This window comes from Athene cunicularia (genome assembly GCF_003259725.1).
Source record: "Athene cunicularia isolate RWA chromosome 1 unlocalized genomic scaffold, athCun1 chr1_part1, whole genome shotgun sequence".
Lineage (NCBI taxonomy): Eukaryota > Metazoa > Chordata > Aves > Strigiformes > Strigidae > Athene > Athene cunicularia.
The window spans coordinates 17099095-17119504 of NW_020799091.1; the positions used below are offsets into that span (position 1 = coordinate 17099095).

At 38.7% G+C, this 20410-nt stretch overlaps 1 protein-coding gene across 2 annotated transcripts in view; it reads left to right on the forward strand.

The window, feature by feature from the left end:
* Positions 1-20410, forward strand: part of ZC3H12C (zinc finger CCCH-type containing 12C) — a 46319-nt gene that overhangs the window by 3991 nt on the left and 21918 nt on the right. For both annotated transcript variants that reach the window (XM_026854415.1, XM_026854409.1), the window contains exon 2: positions 18051-18817. In XM_026854415.1, coding sequence (XP_026710216.1) covers positions 18123-18817 — 695 coding nt within the window. In that variant the 5' untranslated portion in view covers positions 18051-18122. The remainder of the gene's footprint in view (positions 1-18050; positions 18818-20410) is intronic.

A 20410-nucleotide genomic window follows, 5' to 3' on the forward strand; every position in this document is an offset into this window, starting at 1 on the left:
GGGGGGGGGGGGGGGGGGGGGGGGGGGGGGGGGGGAAGTGTGTGTAGTAACCAAGAGGAAGGTTAGAAAATGTGTGGTGTGTAAGGTTATGATGTAAAACTCCTATTTTTCCTGTTCTGTAAATATTATTCTGCTGCTTTTGCTGTTCTGTGAAGCAGTGTCCCACATGTAGCTAGGAAGTAATGGATAAGGGGTTTTTTAAGTTATTCAAGAGATTTCATCATTCACTCATTTCCGTAGTGTTTGTTGCCATGGCAGCTAGCCAGTGGCCTTATTTGTGATTAAGGTGGTTATACGTCATTTTTGTCTTGTGGTACTGGAAACTATATCTGAGGTACTGTAAGAAACAGATGTTGTACGAAGACTGCAGTGAGTTGTTTCTGTCAAGAGACTGAAATGTTTTTGTCCTCAGACTGAAGTTATTGTATAGTGATGCTTTATATCTCTTATTCTGTGTAGTTATGTTTAAAATGCCTCCTGTCTTAAAGCTTGCTAAATATTTACAATAAATGTACTACTTCTACCATATGTTTGAAGGAAGAAACCCATTAATTGAACAAGCCTGTATTTTATGCTTGAAAGAATTGACATTTACTTCATTTTACTTACTAAATTATATGTTAAAGATAGAATATAACAAAAGCAGAGGTGAGACAGTGTAACAAGAAGCAGAGTCATTTTTCTTACCTCCTGGTCTCAAACTGTAGTCATTTCCAGTTAGCACATAGATAGAAAATCAATTGTGATCTGCTCATAATTGCCTTTCTGGTAGAGTTATGAGGCATTTCTCTCCCCCTGTCTCTTTTTTTTTTTTTTTTTTTTTTTTTTTTTTTTTTTTTTTTTTTTTTAATATTTTTTCTTTTTCTCTCTCTCCATATTTTTCCTCTGCCTTGTGGAATAGGCAGCTCTCCAGAGTTAGAGGAGAAAAGTACTGTACAGGCATCTTTCACTGATCTCTGCATCTTTAAATGTTTTTGTGTAACAGTCTCTGTCAAAAAGCACGTTCCTTACCATGTTGTTTAGTGATAAGCAGAAATTGAGGGAGATTTTCATAACCATGGGGCTTTCTGGTTAGATGAACTAGGCATTTCTCTCTTACCTATGAGAATTGATTACTTCAGGTTAAATCAGATTTCTTGTGTGAAAGGCTGAATTTGCACTACCAAAAATCCAAATTGTATTTTGCGTAGTATGAAGTGCTGAGCTTGACACTTGATACTGACTTTCCCATTTTGCAAGGATATTGTATTCCCCAGTTAAGGAGTCATTTAGCTTTTTGGTAAACTCAAGCTCCATTCGTTTTTGAATCATAGCTGCAGAGTGAGAATGTTTTGGAAGAGTACTTTAATTTAAGACTTGTACTTCTGCTGTCCTGATTGGAAAGGCACAAACAAGACCTTTTCAAAGTTTGCCCTGGGGAGTAATGAAGCTCACCCTCTGCAACTGTGAGATTTATGGTTCTTCCAGGCTCACCTCACAGCATGTGCCAGACTACCTCTCCTGACTGCCTGGCCATTTTAAGTTTGAATTTGTTTGATTTATGGCACCAGTGTAACACTTTAAAAATTGACATAGGTCATCCTTCTCCCGTGATGGGAGATGTCTGTTTATGTATATATGTACATCTATATGTGTGTGTATGGGTAGATAGATACAGGATAGAATGCTAGACCATGCCAGGGGTCTACCTTGTTTAAATGTGGAAAGCTCCTATGTGTTCACGAATATAGTTCCAATGCCTCTGTTTTAGACCAAAGTGATTTGGTTCTGAGCTCTTTCAGGGTAACTATGTTATTTGCATAAAACTTCTGCAAGATTATACAAAGCATTTAAAATGTGTTCTGTGTTAAAATTACAGTTTTCTTGAAGGTGGATAGTGAGGAAACTAAAGCTATGTTCAGGAGGAGGGATTTTACTTAATAGGAAGTTGGTATTTTGAGAAAAGAGTGGGGAGAGAGGAAGGAGAGGCAAAGCAAGACATGTACTGCTTGGGACTGCAGAAGAGTTTAACGGACGTTAATAATCCTCCCAGTGGAAGAAATACCGTAATTTCTTTTGGTATGAAAGGAATGTCTTGGGAGGTGGTTGAAAATTGCAGAGAAGTGCCAGAGATTGGTGAAGTCAGTGAAGCTGGAGGTGTTCAGCAGTAAATGTGACATGGGTTGTTGCAAATACCTGAAAATGAACCTGCTTGCTGCCAGTAGGTAAAGCTAAGATGCTGGGAAGAGTCTTAAATCCTTGAGTCCTTTACTAATTGACAAAAACTGACATGATTATTCCTAAAAGACTATTTGTGTGAGCCATCCTCCTCTATGAGCTGTAAAAAGTAGTGTGTTGAGTTGCAAAATCAATGGATCAGTCCCATCAAACTTTGAAGCTTTGTGATGAGTTGAAAATTTCTGTTGTGTTGTGACTTAGACCTTTTATTTTAGGACTAATGAAATTTGGTGGTTTGGCAGAGATTGGCTGGAAGGAGAACAGATTGAATTTCCTTTAACAAGCTACTTTCCTAGTCTCCTTTTGTTCTGCAGACCGTTAACATAAGTAGCTGATATCTATCTATCTATCTATCTATCTATCTATCTATCTATCTATCTATCTATCTATCTATCTATCTATATCTATATCTATCTATATCTATATATATATATCTCCCCATCTCTGTGCTTTCCTCGTCATCTTTATCATTGATGCCCTGACTCTGAGAGGTCTCTTCAGTCCTTCCTCATCTGTAAAGCTAATGTTTGAATTACTGAGTTATGTAATCTTTCCAGCATCAATGCATGGCCTCATACTTGATGAGAGATGTTTCTCTTGTAAAAAGTACCATCAATACTTTCAGGGAGATCTCCACTTTATCTAAGTGGAGGGTCTGAGAGCCTCCTACTTTGCAGCAACATCCCCTAAGGCCTTTCCACCTTAAAACATTCAGCTGATTTGAAAACCTCAGTTTATTTCTCCTTCAGCAATAATTCCGATACATACTATTTGTAATGCCAGATACACCTCTGGAAAGGGTTTGTTCTGGCTAGGGAAGGGCTATGATGTACAAGTGCCCAGGGCTGTGCACCTGGGTTCATGAGTCTCTGTAGCAGCTGCTTCTGGGATTGCTGCTGCCATTCTTGCTGGGCTGCCAACTGGGCCTTTGCTGTTCTTGCTGAGCTGTGAGTTAGGATTTATCAGTGTTTCTGGAACTGTCGCTGTTGGGATTACAGTTTCTGGGTTTCTCAAAGTTGTTGCTGAGATACAGCCCATGCTTACTGCTGAAAGATTATAATCAGAGTTTTTTGCTTCAGCTGTTGTTTCCCCTGCCACTTGTTCGCTTGTCTGTTAATAGCTTTTTATTGTAACTGTTGTGTGGAAGAAAATAACATCTGGTATCATGCATACATTGGTGTGACTTTCATCCGGTTCCACTAAAACACTGCATGGCTCAAATGTGTTTAGGTGGTGCCCACTAGCTTAAGTTTGACCTTATCACCAAGGGTCATTCAGAGTTGTGATTTTCTTGTGAGCTCTCTGCCGTCTTTTCTGAATTGACCATCGCTTATAAGTGAAACTTGGTAAACCACCCTTGTCTGACAAGTTAGAAGTTACACTACAGATCTTCAGTATGTGTTTGCATTGTAGAATTAGGCATCCAGTCTTTTTCAAGACTCAAAATAATTGCTCTTTGGCTTTGGTAAGTTTAACTGTGTTGGTACCATGCCTATGGTCTCTCCATAAGGTTTTTTTCAGTATTTTGGTGATGGTCTTCCACCTGATTTGTTTCATAAAACTGGCAGGTCCAAAGTTTTGTGAGGCTGTATTGATAGCAGTCTGTAGTTCACACAGGACACCTTGCTAAATTTAAGACATTAGTATGTTAAAATTGGTTACTTTTTGAAATATACAGCTGTCGCAAAAGAGACCTCAGATAAGCAAAGAGTGTGAAAACAAGCATCATCATCTTAAGGCTGATCTTTCTTGCTGCATACTTCTGTGAGCAGTTTGAATTGTTCATCTGCAGCTTGGATATGCTCGTGCATATGCCTGTGGGAGCTCTGGAGAGAAAATGTTTGTAGTGGGCAGACTGAAAACAGATGCCTCCAGTGGGCATTGTAAATAGAGTTTAGTTCATCTGCTGACATGGAATGCTTTTGTGAAAAGTAAAGCGTTATCCCTTGATAAGTGCAAGATGATGTTGCAAAAATATCTAATAAGGTCAGATAGGCTGTATTAGCAAGACCACAGCCAGCAGATCAAGCAGAGTGATCATTTGCTTCTTTTTGGCACTGATGAGATTGCATTTGGAGGACTGTGACCAGTTTTGGTCTCCAAAGGACAGGAGAAAACACTGAGTTACTGGAGCAAGTCCAGTGGATGGCTACCAGGGTGATTACAGGGCTGAATTACATTACATAGAAGGAGAGGCTGGGAGAGATCAATTTGTTCAGCCTTACTAAGGGAAGACTAAGGGGGATCTTATATCTGACTTCAGCTGCCTAATGCAAGGGTATTGAGAAGAGAAGGACTCTTGTATGCATGCAGCAGAAGGACAAGAGACAGCAGTTGCAAGTTACAGTGAAAAAATTCTGGCTGGCGATGAAAAGTGTCACCATGAGGATACTTAAACACTGGGATAGGTGCCTGGAAAGGTTGTGGAATCTCTAGCCTTGGAACTACTCAAAAGTTGACTTGGAAAAGGCACTGAGCAACCTACTGTAGTTGAGTGGGGGTTTGTTGTACTAGCTGACTTCCAGAGATCCCTTCTAAACTAAATTATTTAATTCTACGTGTTAATAACATCACCAGTTCTGAACGAAGTCTTCCCTTTGCATCTGTCATTCTCATATCTAACTTCATGATGAGGTGGGACTCTGAAAAGCAAAATGTGAGCTCTGGGGGCCAAAAAGGGATCAAAATGTTAACCTTAATGAATGAATCTGTGCAGGTATTCACGGGACTAAAATCTAGTTGGCTTTCCAACTGGAAAAAAAAAATATATTTGTAAGGTGGTGGCTAATCATAAGGTAATTTGGTCTGCAATATTTATTTCTACTTTAAAAGTTGCAAACTTCTGGGCTCAGAATGAAGTGACTCTGTGACTCTAAAGATCTAGAAAAATTATCTGAAATCCCTAACAGATTGTTTGTCTCTTTTTGATACATTAGGTTATTAAACAAAAGTGAGCAAGCTGTTTTATTAATGTGTAAGATACTAGGATTTCAAAGTCTGGGGTACGTAGTTCAGTGTGAGGACTTCCTGGTGGTCTCTCCTGTGTTCAGGAAAACAGTAAATGTGAAGAAAAGCCATACCTAAATGATAGGTAGTAAGATAGACTTCTGTGTAATTATTTCCTTTCTATTTATTTTTGAACTAGTATTTGCAGCTACAGTCACCCACTTTCTGTGAGATCTGGCTATTGTTGCTACTTGTCAGGTCTATTAAAAGCTTCCCCAGAAAGTAAGAAACAATTATATATTAAGTGTGTCTTGACAAACCTCATGACCATCTCTGACTTCCCTGATTCTTAATTTACTAGATCCGGGTAAAAAATTGGACCTTAATGTATTCTCTGGCTCTTTCATCCTGGTAGAGAGTAAATGGCAAGGCTGAAAGTCTTACAGAAAATCCACTTCTGGCAGCTCTCTTGCAGAAGGCTCCAGTCCAAACTGACAACTGCAGCCGTGTGGTACAGGCACAGGAATTGTCTCTCAAATAAGCATAACCCTGTGAAGCCATTTAGGGCGACACAGAGTCCAACCAACACCTTGAACTCTGTCCAGGAACCCTGGAGATTATGGAGCTCTGTTGCCAGCAGCATGACCTGAAACACAACCTGGCCATGTCGCTAGGCAGTTTGAGAGGCCTATTTTCCTCTGACGAGCCTTTCAAACTCTTAATAATAGTCTGTAGCACAGATAAAAGATGTTAGGTTGACTAGCTAAGTCTCTTAAATTTGTATTTAAATGAAGAGAATACTTTTTTTTCACATAACCATGTTAGTTTTGTTAGAGGATTTTCTTCTGACAGAACAAATTTGAATAAAAGTACTTTGCTAAGCATGACGGCGTACACTTTGTACAGTTGTAGGCATTGTCTGGCCGCCCAATATTGTCACAGGGAAAGTTAATTAGACAGTTCAAATTTTCGTGCTCAGAAAGCATCCAGACAGCGTGACTCATTCTGGAAGTGGGAAGAGATCAAATCTAATGTGTATTGCTGGAAACTTTTTTTTTTTTCCCCTCTATAGTACTTTGTATCTCAGTGTCTCTGCTTTGATTCATAAATAATAAAATCAAGAAAAAAAATAAACAGAATGCCCTCCAGAGATAATCTTAAAATAAGCACTGTTCCCCTATTTGTTACAGAAATCAGCAGCATGTTCCACACTGCCCTGGTGTTGATGGACCAGTTGCTTGACAGCCATTTTGGTGCACGGCAGGGGTTTTCAATTTTTTCTGGCTTGCAAACCCCTGAAAATTCTCTGGTAGAGCTTGAAGTAGCTGAACTGTAGATTGGATTTTCTTGGGCTTCTTTGGCAAAGTGTGCAAAAGTAGGATACACCCTTTGGTGGAATTTGAAAACCAGTAGCAGGTGATTTTCTTCCTTTTAAAGATTTTTATTTTGGGTAACTTTCTGAATAACTTAAGATGTTTTAGGCTCTTGCATCCCCCAGAAGGGTAGAAACAAATAAAAGATATTGTATTAAGTGCAGTTTTAAAGAAAGCTAAGACGACTGTTAGACCTACCTCTGTGCTAGTGGCAGCTGCTCTATTTTTTTCCTTACATTTGCATTTTTAAGTAAAATATAAAGATTTTTTTTCAGACAGGGAACAGTAACTGAGGCCTCAGTCCTAAAGGAAGACTCACAGAATGGGGTGGGTCTTACACGTGGCTGTATCAGAGCAAGTAGTAAAGGGATCTACCCCTACACACACAGGCATAGTTTCAAAATTGAACCTTAACAAGGCAATCTGTGTAAATGATCGCGTTGTTTATGTGCCTAGTGAAGGAAGACATACCCTGACATGTTTAGTGAAGTGCTCTTGGGTGTCTTTTCCAAAAAAAAACAACAAACAAACAAGAATTTCTGCCCGGGTGTCTTGCTGCCCTGGGAAACAAGACTTCTGTGATCATGCCATCTGTCTGTTTGTGCTCTGGGGTACTTGTGCAGGTATGGTTACAGTGACTTGTATGTTTGTGCTGGGTTTTAACCACACTTAAGTTGTAGCATCCACTTAAAGATGGGAGAATCCTTGAGCCTGTGATGTGTCCTTGTGGCAGAGAAGGCCGGTGGTGTCCTGGGCTGCCTTAGGAAAGGTGGTGCAGCAGGTCAAGGGAGGTGATCCTTCCCCTCTGCTCAGCACTTGAGACACACCTGGAGTGCTGTGTCCATTGCTGGGCTCCCCAGAGAGACATGGACATACTGGAGTGAGTGTAACAAAAGGCCACAAAGATGATTAAGGGACTGGAACATCTTTTCTATCAGGAAAGCCTGAGAGAGCTGGGACTATTCAGCTTGGAGACGAGAAGGTCCAGAGGGATCTTATTGGTGTGTATAAATTAGGAAAGGGAGGGTGCAAAGAGAGCAGAGCCAGGCTCTTTTCACTGGTGCCCAGGGGCAGGACCACGGGTGATGGGCACAGACTGAAACACAGGAGGGTCCCTCTGAACACCAGGAAACACTTTATTGCTGTGAGGGTGACCAAATGCTAGCACAGGTTGGCCAGGGAGGTTGTGGAGTCTCCATCCTTGGAGTTGCTCAGATGCTGTCTGGACAGAGTCCTGGGCAACTGCCTGCAGGTGGCTGTGCTTGAGCAGAGTGGGGAGTTGGACCAGATGACCTCCAGAGGTCTCTTCTAACCTCAGTGGTTTGGGGATACTGTGGAAGGAATGTTGCTTAGGGATCCACACCTACAATGGATATCCGAAGTTACAGTGTTGAGGCAACTACTTTTTCATTGTCCTCTTAGGTAAACATAGTGGGGTTTCGTTTTGTCACATGATCAAAACTATTCACTTCCAAAATGAAAGTCTTTTCTTCAGAAAATGTATCTCATTTCAGGAACTACTTCTCAGCGTGGTACTGACAGGTTGATGCCAGTGTTTTTGCTGATGCAGAATGCTGCTTTATGCTTTCTGCATGATTGGCCAGTATGGCTCAAGCCTGTTGGGCTCCTCACACAGGCAAACTGCAGTTAGTTGCAGCTGCAGGCGGGCACCTTGTCATCTCATGATGAACAGCTCATGGTCATGGCCTTTGTCTACCCACAGACAATGAAACATTGGATCTGTTTATATCCACAGCTAGCAAAAAAGTAGTCACTACTTACAATAAAACTTAGGGGTTTCCTCTTCTCTTCAAAACAGAGAATATCATGATAGATGTTGCAACAGTTTGTTCATGTCTTTCATGCAGTCAGTGCTGATGATCTCATGGGATCGTACTAGAAACTGTAGACCTTCTAACCTTCTTTTAAGATGATGGCCTGCTGGAAAATGCATCTCTGCTTTTTTAAATTTAAGGATAACTACAGACAGTGGAGTCTTCTTTCAAAGAGTGAAAGAACTCTTTGCTGCTTTGTTTTAATGCATTTGCAAGTGCATATTTTTCTACAGAGAAATTACCCTGCATTTGAAAATAGAATTGATCCTTTTAAAATATTTTTTTAAAGGCTAGTTATTCTCTAGGCAAAGAATTACTCATCTTTAGCATAATATCAGTTGTTTTTCTGAATTCTAAGCACTTTTTATTGGTCACTTAATTCACTCTTCTGTATGGCTGTAGTGGTGGTGGTTTTTTGTTTTTATGACTGTGTGTACATACAGTCTAGAGCACCACTTAGTATTCCTCAAAACCAAGTAAACTTCTTTCAAAATGTTCTACTTAATATAGTTTGCATCTCTAACTGGAAAAGAATTTCTGTTGTATTGCCACCTCATAGTTAATAATCTCTCTTGCAGATCCCAAGTCCAACAGTAACCATAGGATATTTTGCAATGGCACAGCAGTGAGTTTTGTCTGTATCATAGAACCTTCATTTCTATTTCATAAATGCAGTGATACTTGATAGATATAACTTACGCATTTGCAAGAATACACTGCATATTTATTACTGGAGGCTTAGAATAAAGTTCTACGATAAAAGATAATTAAATGCTTTAATGGGACAAGTTGTCTTTCTAATTGCTGCCATAATACCACTTGAGTTACAGAATGACCGTTCTGTATGCTTGCATAAAATAATTTATTTTTAAATAAGGTTTTGTTTTCAGTGTGTTTGAAACAACAAGAGTTGGCTGGAACTGACAGCTTGGGGGGGGGGGAAGTGGTTTTTTTTCTCTTATACTAGTGCTTCCCTAGTATCTTCAGCCTACACTGTCTGAATTTCCCAGCTGCTCCAGCTCTCCCTCCTTTGGTTTTCTGATCCTCCCATGCGTGCTTTTCATACCAAACTGGGCAGAGGGGGGAGGGGATGCTCTCCTTCCCACCCCTCGCCCAGCTGAGAGGTTCACCCTGGTCCGTGTCCCTTTGCAGCATCCTATTACCTTTCTGTGTGCTTCAGAAATCTCCTTCCACCATGAAGTCCCTGAGCCAATCGTCTCTAGCCAATGCAGGATTTTGTGTTGGTATGCTGTTTAATCAAGTGACATTGGGGACCGGAGGAGCACTGTATGTGATGTCTGATCTCTAGGAGCCACAAAAATAGGTTTTTATAGCTTACAGATCTTGCAAGGCCAGAAATTTGAAGAACTGTTATATTTCCTGTATTTTGGTGTCTGGATTTAATTTACTGACTCTGTATTTTAGATATGGTAATATGAGATTACTTAACTAGTCAGGTTATTGGATTTGAAGGTTTTAGCACAAGAAGTAGAACTTGCTTTGTCCATGTGAGCTGTGTACATTCTGGTGATGCTGTTACAGCCTCTCACAGATGGGATGGGAGAGCTACAGTGTTTCTTACTAAGGTTTTGTTGTTGCACTCATCATTCCCCAAAGGAACCCTCATGTGCTGGGTTAAACCTTAATACTAATACTTTCCTGTCATCACAAGCATGATTTAACAGGGTGATCTGACACCTTGTAAACCTTGGACAGGCCAAGTTCTTTAAGGGAACAGCTGAGAAGGTGCTTCCAGAGCAGGCAGCTGGTTTAAGAAACAAGACATTGTGCACAAGGTAGAATTAGAAAATGTCTTCTCAATTCATGCAATTACAGCTTGTTAGAATATTTTCTATATACAACATAATGTAAATCTTCAGATTGTATCTGTTCTGACTTTGGTCACGGTCAGTGCTGCAACATGGCATTAGCATGAACATTAATCAGCAACTAAAGTTTAGACCTGGTTCCCTGAGGACATGCACTTGGAGTATGGAGAGCTGGGGGGGGTGGGGGGTGCGATGCTGTTACTCTAGAAGGCATTGAGGGGGCGAGTCTTCACAAGTAAACTTCCTACAACCTTATTTTTAAGGCAGACTTTTAAACCAGATCATACACTTGCCTTCTTTATACTTGTAGACCCCTAAGTACAGCACTTCTGTGCTACGGAGTTCTCAGTTTGTTACAGATGTACATAAAGGGTATCATACGTCTCCCTTGTGAAACAAGTATTTCTGGTATTGCAAAATAAGTGCCTGGCTCTAATCAGGGAGATATTCAACTAATGAGTAGCCAAGTGATCCTGCTTGTATTTAAGGGCAGTTCTTGGACGTAGGTGAACTGGACTGGCTTCCTATTTTGCTTACAGAAGTTTTAATATGCTTAACATTTATCCAATACCAGCAACTGAGGTAGTCTAAATACCACAGCAGGGACTGATTAGCTTTTTCAGATCACTGCTTTTATTCGCTGTTTGCAAAGAGGCTTAATCCAGTGCTGGAGATCAGGCATCCCACTGTGCTCGTGGGTAGCTTTCTCTCACTCTTTGTGTTCACAGTGGCAGAAATTAGTGAGGAGTCTCCTCCTGCCTCCGACTTAAAAGCTCCAACATAGTGGGGTTAGTAGTTGTTCTTAGGAGTGTTTAATGGACAGTGTAGAGAAACTGTAATTGGGGTTTCTGCTTTGCAGCTTAGTATCTGGACACATGATAAATGCATCAGTGTGATAGCACGGTGATATGTGATTCCATTTACTGTGTTAAATCATTTTAATCTCCACATAAAGCTTGGGAAATTACTCAAAACAATTCTAAAAATTTCTTCTTTTAAATCACAGTAGATGTTTCCCAGCAGATTGCCTGTCCTCCCAAGAAGGGGAGAACAGCTGCCTCTGTGGTTCTCAGTATTGCTTTTAGTAATGTAATAAAGCTGAAGTTCAGTAAACACGCTTTTCTAGTAATCATTCAGATGCACATTTGCAAATATAGAATTCCCCCCCACACACACCCCATGCTGAGCTTCACTGAAGTTACCAGCAGTGGCAACTTTTTATTTGAAAGTCCACATTGCTGAACTTTTTTTATCAAGCGTCAAACGTTGCTGCTATTGCATTGCTAAATGTGTGTGTGTCACAGAGCTTGGTGGTACTGGAAATGTTGGGCAGCATAGATTGGGGAGGTGTGGATTTGTGTTTCCATGTGGCTTAATAAAAATAAAACCAATAAAAAGCTGTCAGTGGCCTAGCTCCTGACTTCTGTTCAAATATTTCATCATTGCAGAGACAGGAAGATCTTGGCATCTAGAAGAGATTTGTGAAATAAAAGAGAAAGAAGTTCTGTTGCAAAGAAATATGAGTGACTCCAGAACAAAGAGTGGCTCATAGTTCCTTTCTATCAAGTGCCATAATGTTTCAGTGTCATTGCTTAAAAATATCTATTATTGCACGTCTTAATATTATGTGATTTGAGTTTTATCAGTTTCACCTTCCATTGAAATTACCCACAAGTACTCTGTTAGAATTGTGTGTAAATGCAAGTTTTTTACATTTATTGACTGATGTACAAAAGTGTCAGAAGATTCAGAAAATGGTTTCTGAATACATTTCAGTGTTTAGTGTAGGCTCCTTTCATACCTCCTTGCACTTTATACCACTGTGATTAATTTTGCTATCAAGAAAGGGAGACTACAATAGCTACTGATAGATTTATTTCTCTTTAATATTTTTCCTTACAAAGAACTTTTTGTTTCCATAATAGAAGGGATTATATTCCTTAAGACTGATATATTTTAATAAGAACTCACAACTTTTACTACTTAAAAATAATTCCTTTCTTTGTTTCATGAATTAGAAACAATGAGGAGAAGCTGAAGTCTGCCCAAGCCAGGTGTTTCTTGTTGGCAGCCTGCTCCCTAATGACTCTGGCTCTCATACAGCAGCTGCCTGCTAGTCTCTTTTGTATGGCCTATTGTTGCTGCACACCCCTCGTTAATACACATGCTGCCCGGGGCAGACCCTGAGAATGACATCAACTTGCTTATCTTAGAAACCTCCGAACCTGATGCAGGGTGGGGAGGTTGCCTTGCATCTGCCCGGCCAACTAATTGTGAGCTCTGCGGGTCGTGATTGGCTCTGCGTCCGCTCAGTAATAGGTTAAGCAAAGACATTGCGGGTCCATCTGTTCGTCCATTCATTGTTCTGCTTGCTTGCCTGAAGTCTGCAGCTGAAATCGTGTTAAGGAGTTGCTTCTGGAACAGCTACAAGAAACCAATGTCTGTGTGTTTTCCAGCGAACGTAAGTATATGGGCTTCTCTCTGCAGAAATGGGAAGTTTCACCTTTCTGGTGTTTCAGCGTATCGGTTTGCATTTGGACAACGTAGCTAGCATGTGTGTTGGCTGAGATTTGCACACTTTGGGTGTCTCTTGGAAAAAAAGGGAAAGAAACAGTTATGTCTGAAGACTTAAGAATATTAAAGAGCAGTGATCTCACCCAGTGCGTTGTATTGAAGAACTTTCAAAAGCATCAGTAATGGGTATTTCCCAGAATTTGAAAACGATAGGCAGTAGTCATCAACAGAACAAATTCTCCTCTAGGCCCCTGGGGAGAAGGGGAGGTTTCAACTTTAAGTTACAGGTTTTACTGTTTATTGCAAATAAGCTATTATTTACTTTAATTTGTGACTGGTAGAAAAAGCTTTTAAGAAAAAAAAAAAATCAAACACCTTTTCCATTATACCATACAATGGGTGAAATTCCTGTGTTTGTGAAAATAGGGAGAGCTCCATTGTGGGCTTATCTGGAGATACTGTAGTGCAAGATAGAGCATTAGGATGCTCTCAGATGGGAACAATCAAAGGTTTTGTGCTTTGAAAACTACTTATAAGTGTGTCAGATCTAGCCTGGCTATTTTTGTAAAGTTTCTAATCTGTTTTGTTTTATGTTTTGAGTTCAGATGTTAGGCTGAAGAACAAACACTGTATACTCCATGAGCCTGTGTTCCAAGGATCCTGTAAAGAAAAAATCAAAACAAAGACCTTCATATATCAGTTGGGAGGGAAAGAGAGTATATAAAAGGGTTAAAAAGAGGTTTGCATTTCTACCACATGCCCTATTGTGTGAACATATGCATGAGTCTATTGAAAGTTTTCAGAAGATGGGCAGGCCACCAGTTGCTGGTCTCCTGCAGTTCCAGTAGACATCTGTTGCCCCAGAGCATTAACCAATCTGTTCAATGGGACATCCTTCCTTTGTTGGATAGAATGATGCAGACAACAGCACTCACTGAAATACAATGGTAATTAAATACATAGAAACTACAGCAGTAGGTATTTATTACATATTCATTATTTTATTTGCATTGTTGTAGTATCTTTATCATTTGGATAACAGATATGTTCATTTTTTCTTTTCTGATCAGCTCTGCACTTCTGTTTGTGACAAGTAATGACAGTGTTTCAACAAACTGATTTCAGTATTTTCCATTCTGTGTTTAGAAGACTTAGGAAAAAGTCTGCCTTTGTGAAAAAACATTGAACTGTTTCTCTGTAGAATGTATCTTCAGAAATTTTTGATGGTCTTTTGAGAATATGCAATTTCTGTTATAGTATGCCACATGACACGCTGTTTTACTCCTTGTTATTTTCCTCTGTGAACTACACTTGCATTAAATTGCTTTTCTTATGCTCAACTGTAAGTGGAAATAATGTCAATATGCATTAAAAGGTTAGATGATCCACTTGCCCACATCCCTTTGAGAAATATTTCTGGTTTGTGTGAAAGTGAATTAATAGGCTGATTATTGTTTAATGGTTAGTGGAAAACAGTGGTGACTTCTAAGAAATGGGAAAAGATTTCACTTCTACAATGTGGTAGCACAGTGCTCATGTGGGGTATTACATTTATACTTGATAAATATCTGACTCAGCAATACAGTACTTTAAGCCTTTAACAGTGAACCCAGCGTGAGATACTGTACTTATAGTTTAAAACTTATGTTGTCATAACTATGTCTAAACTGGGAGTTACCTGTTTTATTAACTTTTCATAAACACAAATTCTGTTACTCAGATGTGGTGAGCATAACCAAAAGTTGAAGGTTTCCTTGACAAGATTTTTTTTGGATTGTTTTTGTTCGGCTTTCAGAATTCATAGAGGATATTTTTCTTAGCTATACTGCATTGTATCAGTAAGTGTAATTTAAAACCATATGGGCATAATGAGAGTTCCCTGTAAATAAAGAGTACAGAGTTCTTATCTGATGTTACTTCTTGGATAAACGTGACCTTTTCTGGTTTTCATAAGCTTCATTGTCCGATATATAGGTACACTAGTGTTTATTTGGAATACAGTTTCATTCAAATAGACTGTCTGGCATGATGGTCTTCACTAACCGAATCAAGATAAAATAATCCCAGCAGCGTTCAACAATGACATCTGATTTTTATGGTTCTAATCAATGAGTCTCATAAAGGACATCATGTTGGGAGCTCTAAAGTCTAGCATTTCTGAGAGATGCTGCTGACCACAAATACGGTGTACAGAGTTCACAGACATTGTAAACATTTTTCTGAAAATTAATACAGTTTGCATGCAGGGTTTAAGCCAAATGCTATGAATAGCATACTGCTTAAGCAAAACTATTTCAGAAATCTTACCTTTGGGTTTACAGTGTAAACATCATTTTAACTACCCTTTTAAAGTAATATTATGGTCACTGTATACTATCGGTGGCAGGTTTTAAAGCTGCTTCTGTTATTACATTATTCTTTAAATAGTTTCTGAAAAACAGAAGAGTTCTGTTCAAGAGGAGCAATTATATGTCGGAGCAAGATGGAGATTGACAGGAGACTTAAAGCAGATAGATGTGAGGCTGATTATATATACATTGCCAACAATGGACAAAGCTCAGTTTACGGTCATTTTTCATATGCAGTTGATGTGCAAATCATCTAAAGTATGTTTCATATAATGGCTGATCTTCAGACACATTCATATGCTAGTGACTTCTTTGAATCCCACTGGAGGGTGTTACAATTGTAGTTGCTGTAAAGCACTTAAACTTCAAGGAAGGAGTGATTGGAGGATGGCTTAAGTATTATTTTAACTAACACTAAAAAATCCTCTTTCTGATCTATGCACTTCAAGCTTTGTTTACTCCGTGCTGTTAATATGCAACCTCCTCTTTCCCCCCTCCAAAAAAATCCCTCCCTCTACTTTTAGTTCAATACTAAAATGACATTTCACAGTACACGGATTTAGTCAGTGACCCATTATCTCCCTGTATTCTACGGCAGCGGTACATGAGCCAGCTCAACTTTTCAGTCCAGCTTAAAAGTGTTGCCCATTAACTAGACTTCCTCGAGTCAGAGCAGATTGTGGGGTTGGTGGAACAATGATGTCGGGGCTTCCAGATCGGTTTGGCAGCTGCATTGTTCTCCGAGGGGAAACCAGACGCACTTAAGTCCCGCTCTCTTTCATGGGCTTTTGTTCATACCAAATTATTCTTTTGCTGTGCTAGTATTCATGATGGTATGTTAAAGGAGCGCATCCTAGCAACTAAAGGCTGGTTGCTAAGCAGCCTCACTTCCAATAGCAGTTTCTTGTTTGAGATTTTTTTTTTTAATTTGTGTGTGTGTGTGTGTGTGTGTGTGTGTGTGTGTCAGTTCTGTGAAGATCACAGTGGGTTTTTTTTAACTGTATCCTTTTATTGGGATATTGTTGTGATTTGTTACTGGTGCTGTGCTATCGAGTGCATTACGTTAGTTAATAAATCACTGTGTGTGTAAAGGTTCATTTCCTAAATTCTTGTGTTTAATCTGCGGTGTTGCTTGAAATCCTACAAATTTGAGTTAAAATAATATTCATTGATATGCTGCCTAAGAATTACAGCCCTATTGCCTTCTAACAAGACCAGATCTAAATAAAACTTTATAGAGTTTTTTCTTTTCTATCAGTCTTGCCTGGATTAAGGTGTTGAAGATTAAAATGCTGATGATAGATTTACTTATTTATTTATTTAAACTATAGATGCTTAGATAAAGTAAGTTTCAGATAAAGTAACCTAAAAGCTCAACCACAGTGGTGTTGTCTTGGGACTCAGCACCTATAGAGTCTGCTTTTACTGAACCACAGATTGGATTTTTTCCTTGATTCTCTCAAGTCTTAAGCCTGGATGAACAACTTCTGTGTGTACTCTCAGTTCTTTATCCCAAGAAGAGGAAAGTATACTGTATTTTTAAAATACTGGTCATTCTTCAATGCTATACTGTAAGGGGATGGGAGAGTTAAAGTATTTGCTGACAGATTTTGGCTGTTTGTGAGACATACCTGTAATTTGTATTAGTATAGATCAAGAGAGTCTGTTTGACGTTATGGTGTTTTTTTGGTATATGCTCCTTGATGAAAATTGTGTCTGTTCAGTTCAAGTGAAGTCCTTTGCCTCTATATCTTGCCTTTATGTTCTGCTTTGCAAGATGGAAGTGTGAAAGAACTCTTTGTTTCATAGTCTTCCCTTAATGTAAATTGTTCTTTTTCATGGTAACCTTGCAGTACAATTGGTCCATATGGTCCATTTTTATCTATGAGAAATAATTTATCTTTTACTTCTTTTCTTGAAGCAGTTAGCAAAGATTCCTGTTTAAAAGAATGAAATAAGGGGAAGAGGTAGCAATTTGCCTCTTAATGTAGATTGTGGAAATAATCATTGTGATGAAATGGGTTGCTAACTTTTATATAACTACTGTTATGCAAAATTTCTCCAGAACAACTGATGTGGTGAGTGTGTGAAATCAGAAAACTGCAACTTTTCTTCCTATGTGACTTCTATCTCTCTGTCTCTAGTTTTGATTCAGCAAAAGGTTTGCATAAGTCTAGTCTAAGAGTTGAAATCAGCTTTTAATTTTGTTGCCTTGATGAATGGTCTGTTGCAATCGGTGCAAAGACTTACATTGGCTTTATTGGCCATTAGATCAATCCATGTCTCTAAATACTGTATGTGTTAGTAAAGAAGCACTTTGTTGAGAGCAATTAGTCTTTCTTGACTTGATTATCACTTTATCAGGGAATTCAGAAATAGTTTGTGTATTCAGTTGAACTGGTAGTGTCTTTTAGGGCAAGTATGTTTTTATTTAATCGTGTTTTCTGTTACTAATTCATTTTATGTGTTATCATGCCTTATATTTGTCTAATAAGACAGATAATCTACTACTAGGCTATTTTTTTTTAAACAAAGTTTAAAGTATTTAGTTTAAACAGCTTTTCTAGTGCCTGTATGTTATAGCTGCATTTTTTTTTCATTGTTATGACACTGTCTTAAGATAGAAGAAATAGCTCAATTCCTTTGAATTGTGACCAGAATTCTGCCTCTGCCTAACAGTAAGCTTGCAGTGTTTGGCTTCCTCTTCTTTCATAAACCCATTTCTATCAATATTTATGTAAAAGCTTTTGATACACTCAGAAAACAGATGATCGGTTGTTTATCTACTTAGCTATGGATATTCCTTAGGAAAAGTTTTTCCCCAAAAAAGTTTTCCATGTTAAAAAAAAAAAAAAAAAAAAAAAAAAAAAAAGTATTTATCTGCTGAGAATAAATGCAGTTCTAAGGAAGCAGAGAAAAAAAACAAACAACCCAAACCAAGTAATATGTGTAACCAGTTGCAACATTTTTTTTTTTTTCTCTTTTTAGGAATACGGAACACTTTATATTCAGGAATACAAGAAAAACAGCAAAGTGGAGTCAAGTACATGCAGCAGCTTCATGGGCTTGAAGGATCATCTGGGGCATGACTTAGGCCACCTTTATGTGGGGAGCACTGGAACACAAATAAATGCAATTGTACCTTGGTCAATGGTGGAGAAGCCAACTATGGATAAGGTTAATTCTAGGAAAGAAGATGTAGATAAGGAAGCATCTAAAGAGACTTCTGGAAGCTCCAGCTGTGACTCTGAAGAAAGCACAAATTCTGATAATGATTCAGAGAGACTGAATAATTTTGTATCAGAATCACATTTATTGCCTAAGACTCACCGACAGCTGTGCCGATCTCCTTGCTTAGAGCCTCATATACTAAAAAGAAATGAAATCTTGCAAGACTTTAGCATAGAAGAGGCTCAGATAGTACCTAAAGAAGTCAAAAAGCCCCCTGATGTGGTGAAAGAATATCAAACCAAACTGGAGTTTGCACTTAAGTTGGGTTACTCTGAGGAGCAGGTTCAACTTGTACTAAATAAACTTGGTACTGATGCTTTAATAAATGATATTTTGGGAGAACTTGTCAAACTTGGGAATAAAACTGAGACTGATCAGACTGTAACTAATTCTAACACTAGTGTAACGCGTGAAGCATCTTCCATAGAGTCTCAGAGGTCAGAGTCTCCACTGCAGGAGGATGTGACAGAGGATGGTGACAACCTGAGACCAATAGTTATTGATGGCAGCAATGTTGCAATGAGGTATGTGACCATGAAGCTTTTGCTTTTATATTTAAATGGAAACAGAATGACCTTGTCCGGTTTAAGCACTGATGTTCGCTATGATAACCTTAAACTGTATGCAGATTCTCTCACAAGCATCTTTGTCAACCACACAGTATAACGATCTTGTAATCAGGCTAGAAGTCTGTAAGAATTCAGTGGTTGGTACTCACTGTTAGAACAACCATAGATTAATGCTAGTCTTCCCTTGTAGGGAGCTATAAAATCTTCCCACTGCCAGTCTAGTACTTCATTAATTTTTGGTAGGCACCATTGCTAAGGGCGATTTCTGTATCCAGTTACATACAGGAAGTTAAAGCAAATGTAAGATTCCTTAAGATTGTAAAATAGTGATTTATAATTAAGTGGCTTAAGGGATACTTCTCCTTGGTAGGCTATTATATGATAACTGTAAAATTGGTCTTGGTTGTCAGATTTGGAGTTAGTTTTTATTGCCATTAATTCCTGAGATTACTATGCTTTAGACTTTCACATACATGCCCACAGATAACACATTTATCTACAGCATTCACCCATTCTGACCCTGTCATCTAGGTGCATAGTAAGAATCTTGTCTGTGGGGAGGCAAGAGGTTCATGCTTCATTGGTGATTAGAGGTAGAAGGAAATGGCAGACACATGCTGAGACATGGAGGTTTTTGGCTATCTAAATGATTAAATGATAAATTGATTAGTAACTAATTGGGTAACTCATAAGGTTAATTTGATTTAGAAGGTCAGTTTTAGTCTTCTGATGACTTGTTGTGGTTTTCATTAGCTTAGTAATAAAAGTTCATGCAAGGCATTTCTGGGCTAAAGGCCCAAGGTTTTTTTAGCTCTTAATCAAGTCAATTACCTTTAAATGAGGCTTTTAAAAACAAAATTAAATACAACTCTTATTTATGCCAATATGATAGGTTTTGCTTATATAAGTAGATGTGTTAGCCTATAAAGCAAGGATGTTATTTCTTTGTAAACAGGGTATTCCTGTGAGTTCTTTCTACCTGATGTGTCATTCCTAATCTTTCTGTTCAATTCGAGCTGTAAAGGAAGTATGTCCAGTTGAACAAATGCTATTCTGGTACTCAACCAAGAAGTTATCCAGACACGTCTAAAATGGGTTTGGATTGTATTTCACATAAATCCAAACCAGTTGTGTGTTAGCTAGTTAGCACAGCTCAGGCTTCGTGGGTGGACTTAGGGTCAACTTCTCCCACAAACTCCACTGAACACATTCCAGAAGTAGCTCAAGATCAGTCACTTTTCTTTAATGTTTATTCAGCTATTAGCATAAATATTTAGAACCTGCCTTCCTATGCTCAATTTAGTTTCTTGACCACCTACATAAAACAAGCCCAATAGGAATGTATGATATGCATGCTACATGGCCTTAAAACAGATTAAATCTATTAATATAACAGTCTTTCTGTATCCAAGAATCAAATTAACAGGTCTTTACTTGTTTTATACCAAACTTAACCACAGAATCATTCAGTTTGGAAGGGATCTCTGGAGACATTCTAGTCCAATCCCCTGCACAGAGCAGTGTCAATTCAAGGCCATGTCAAGTTGG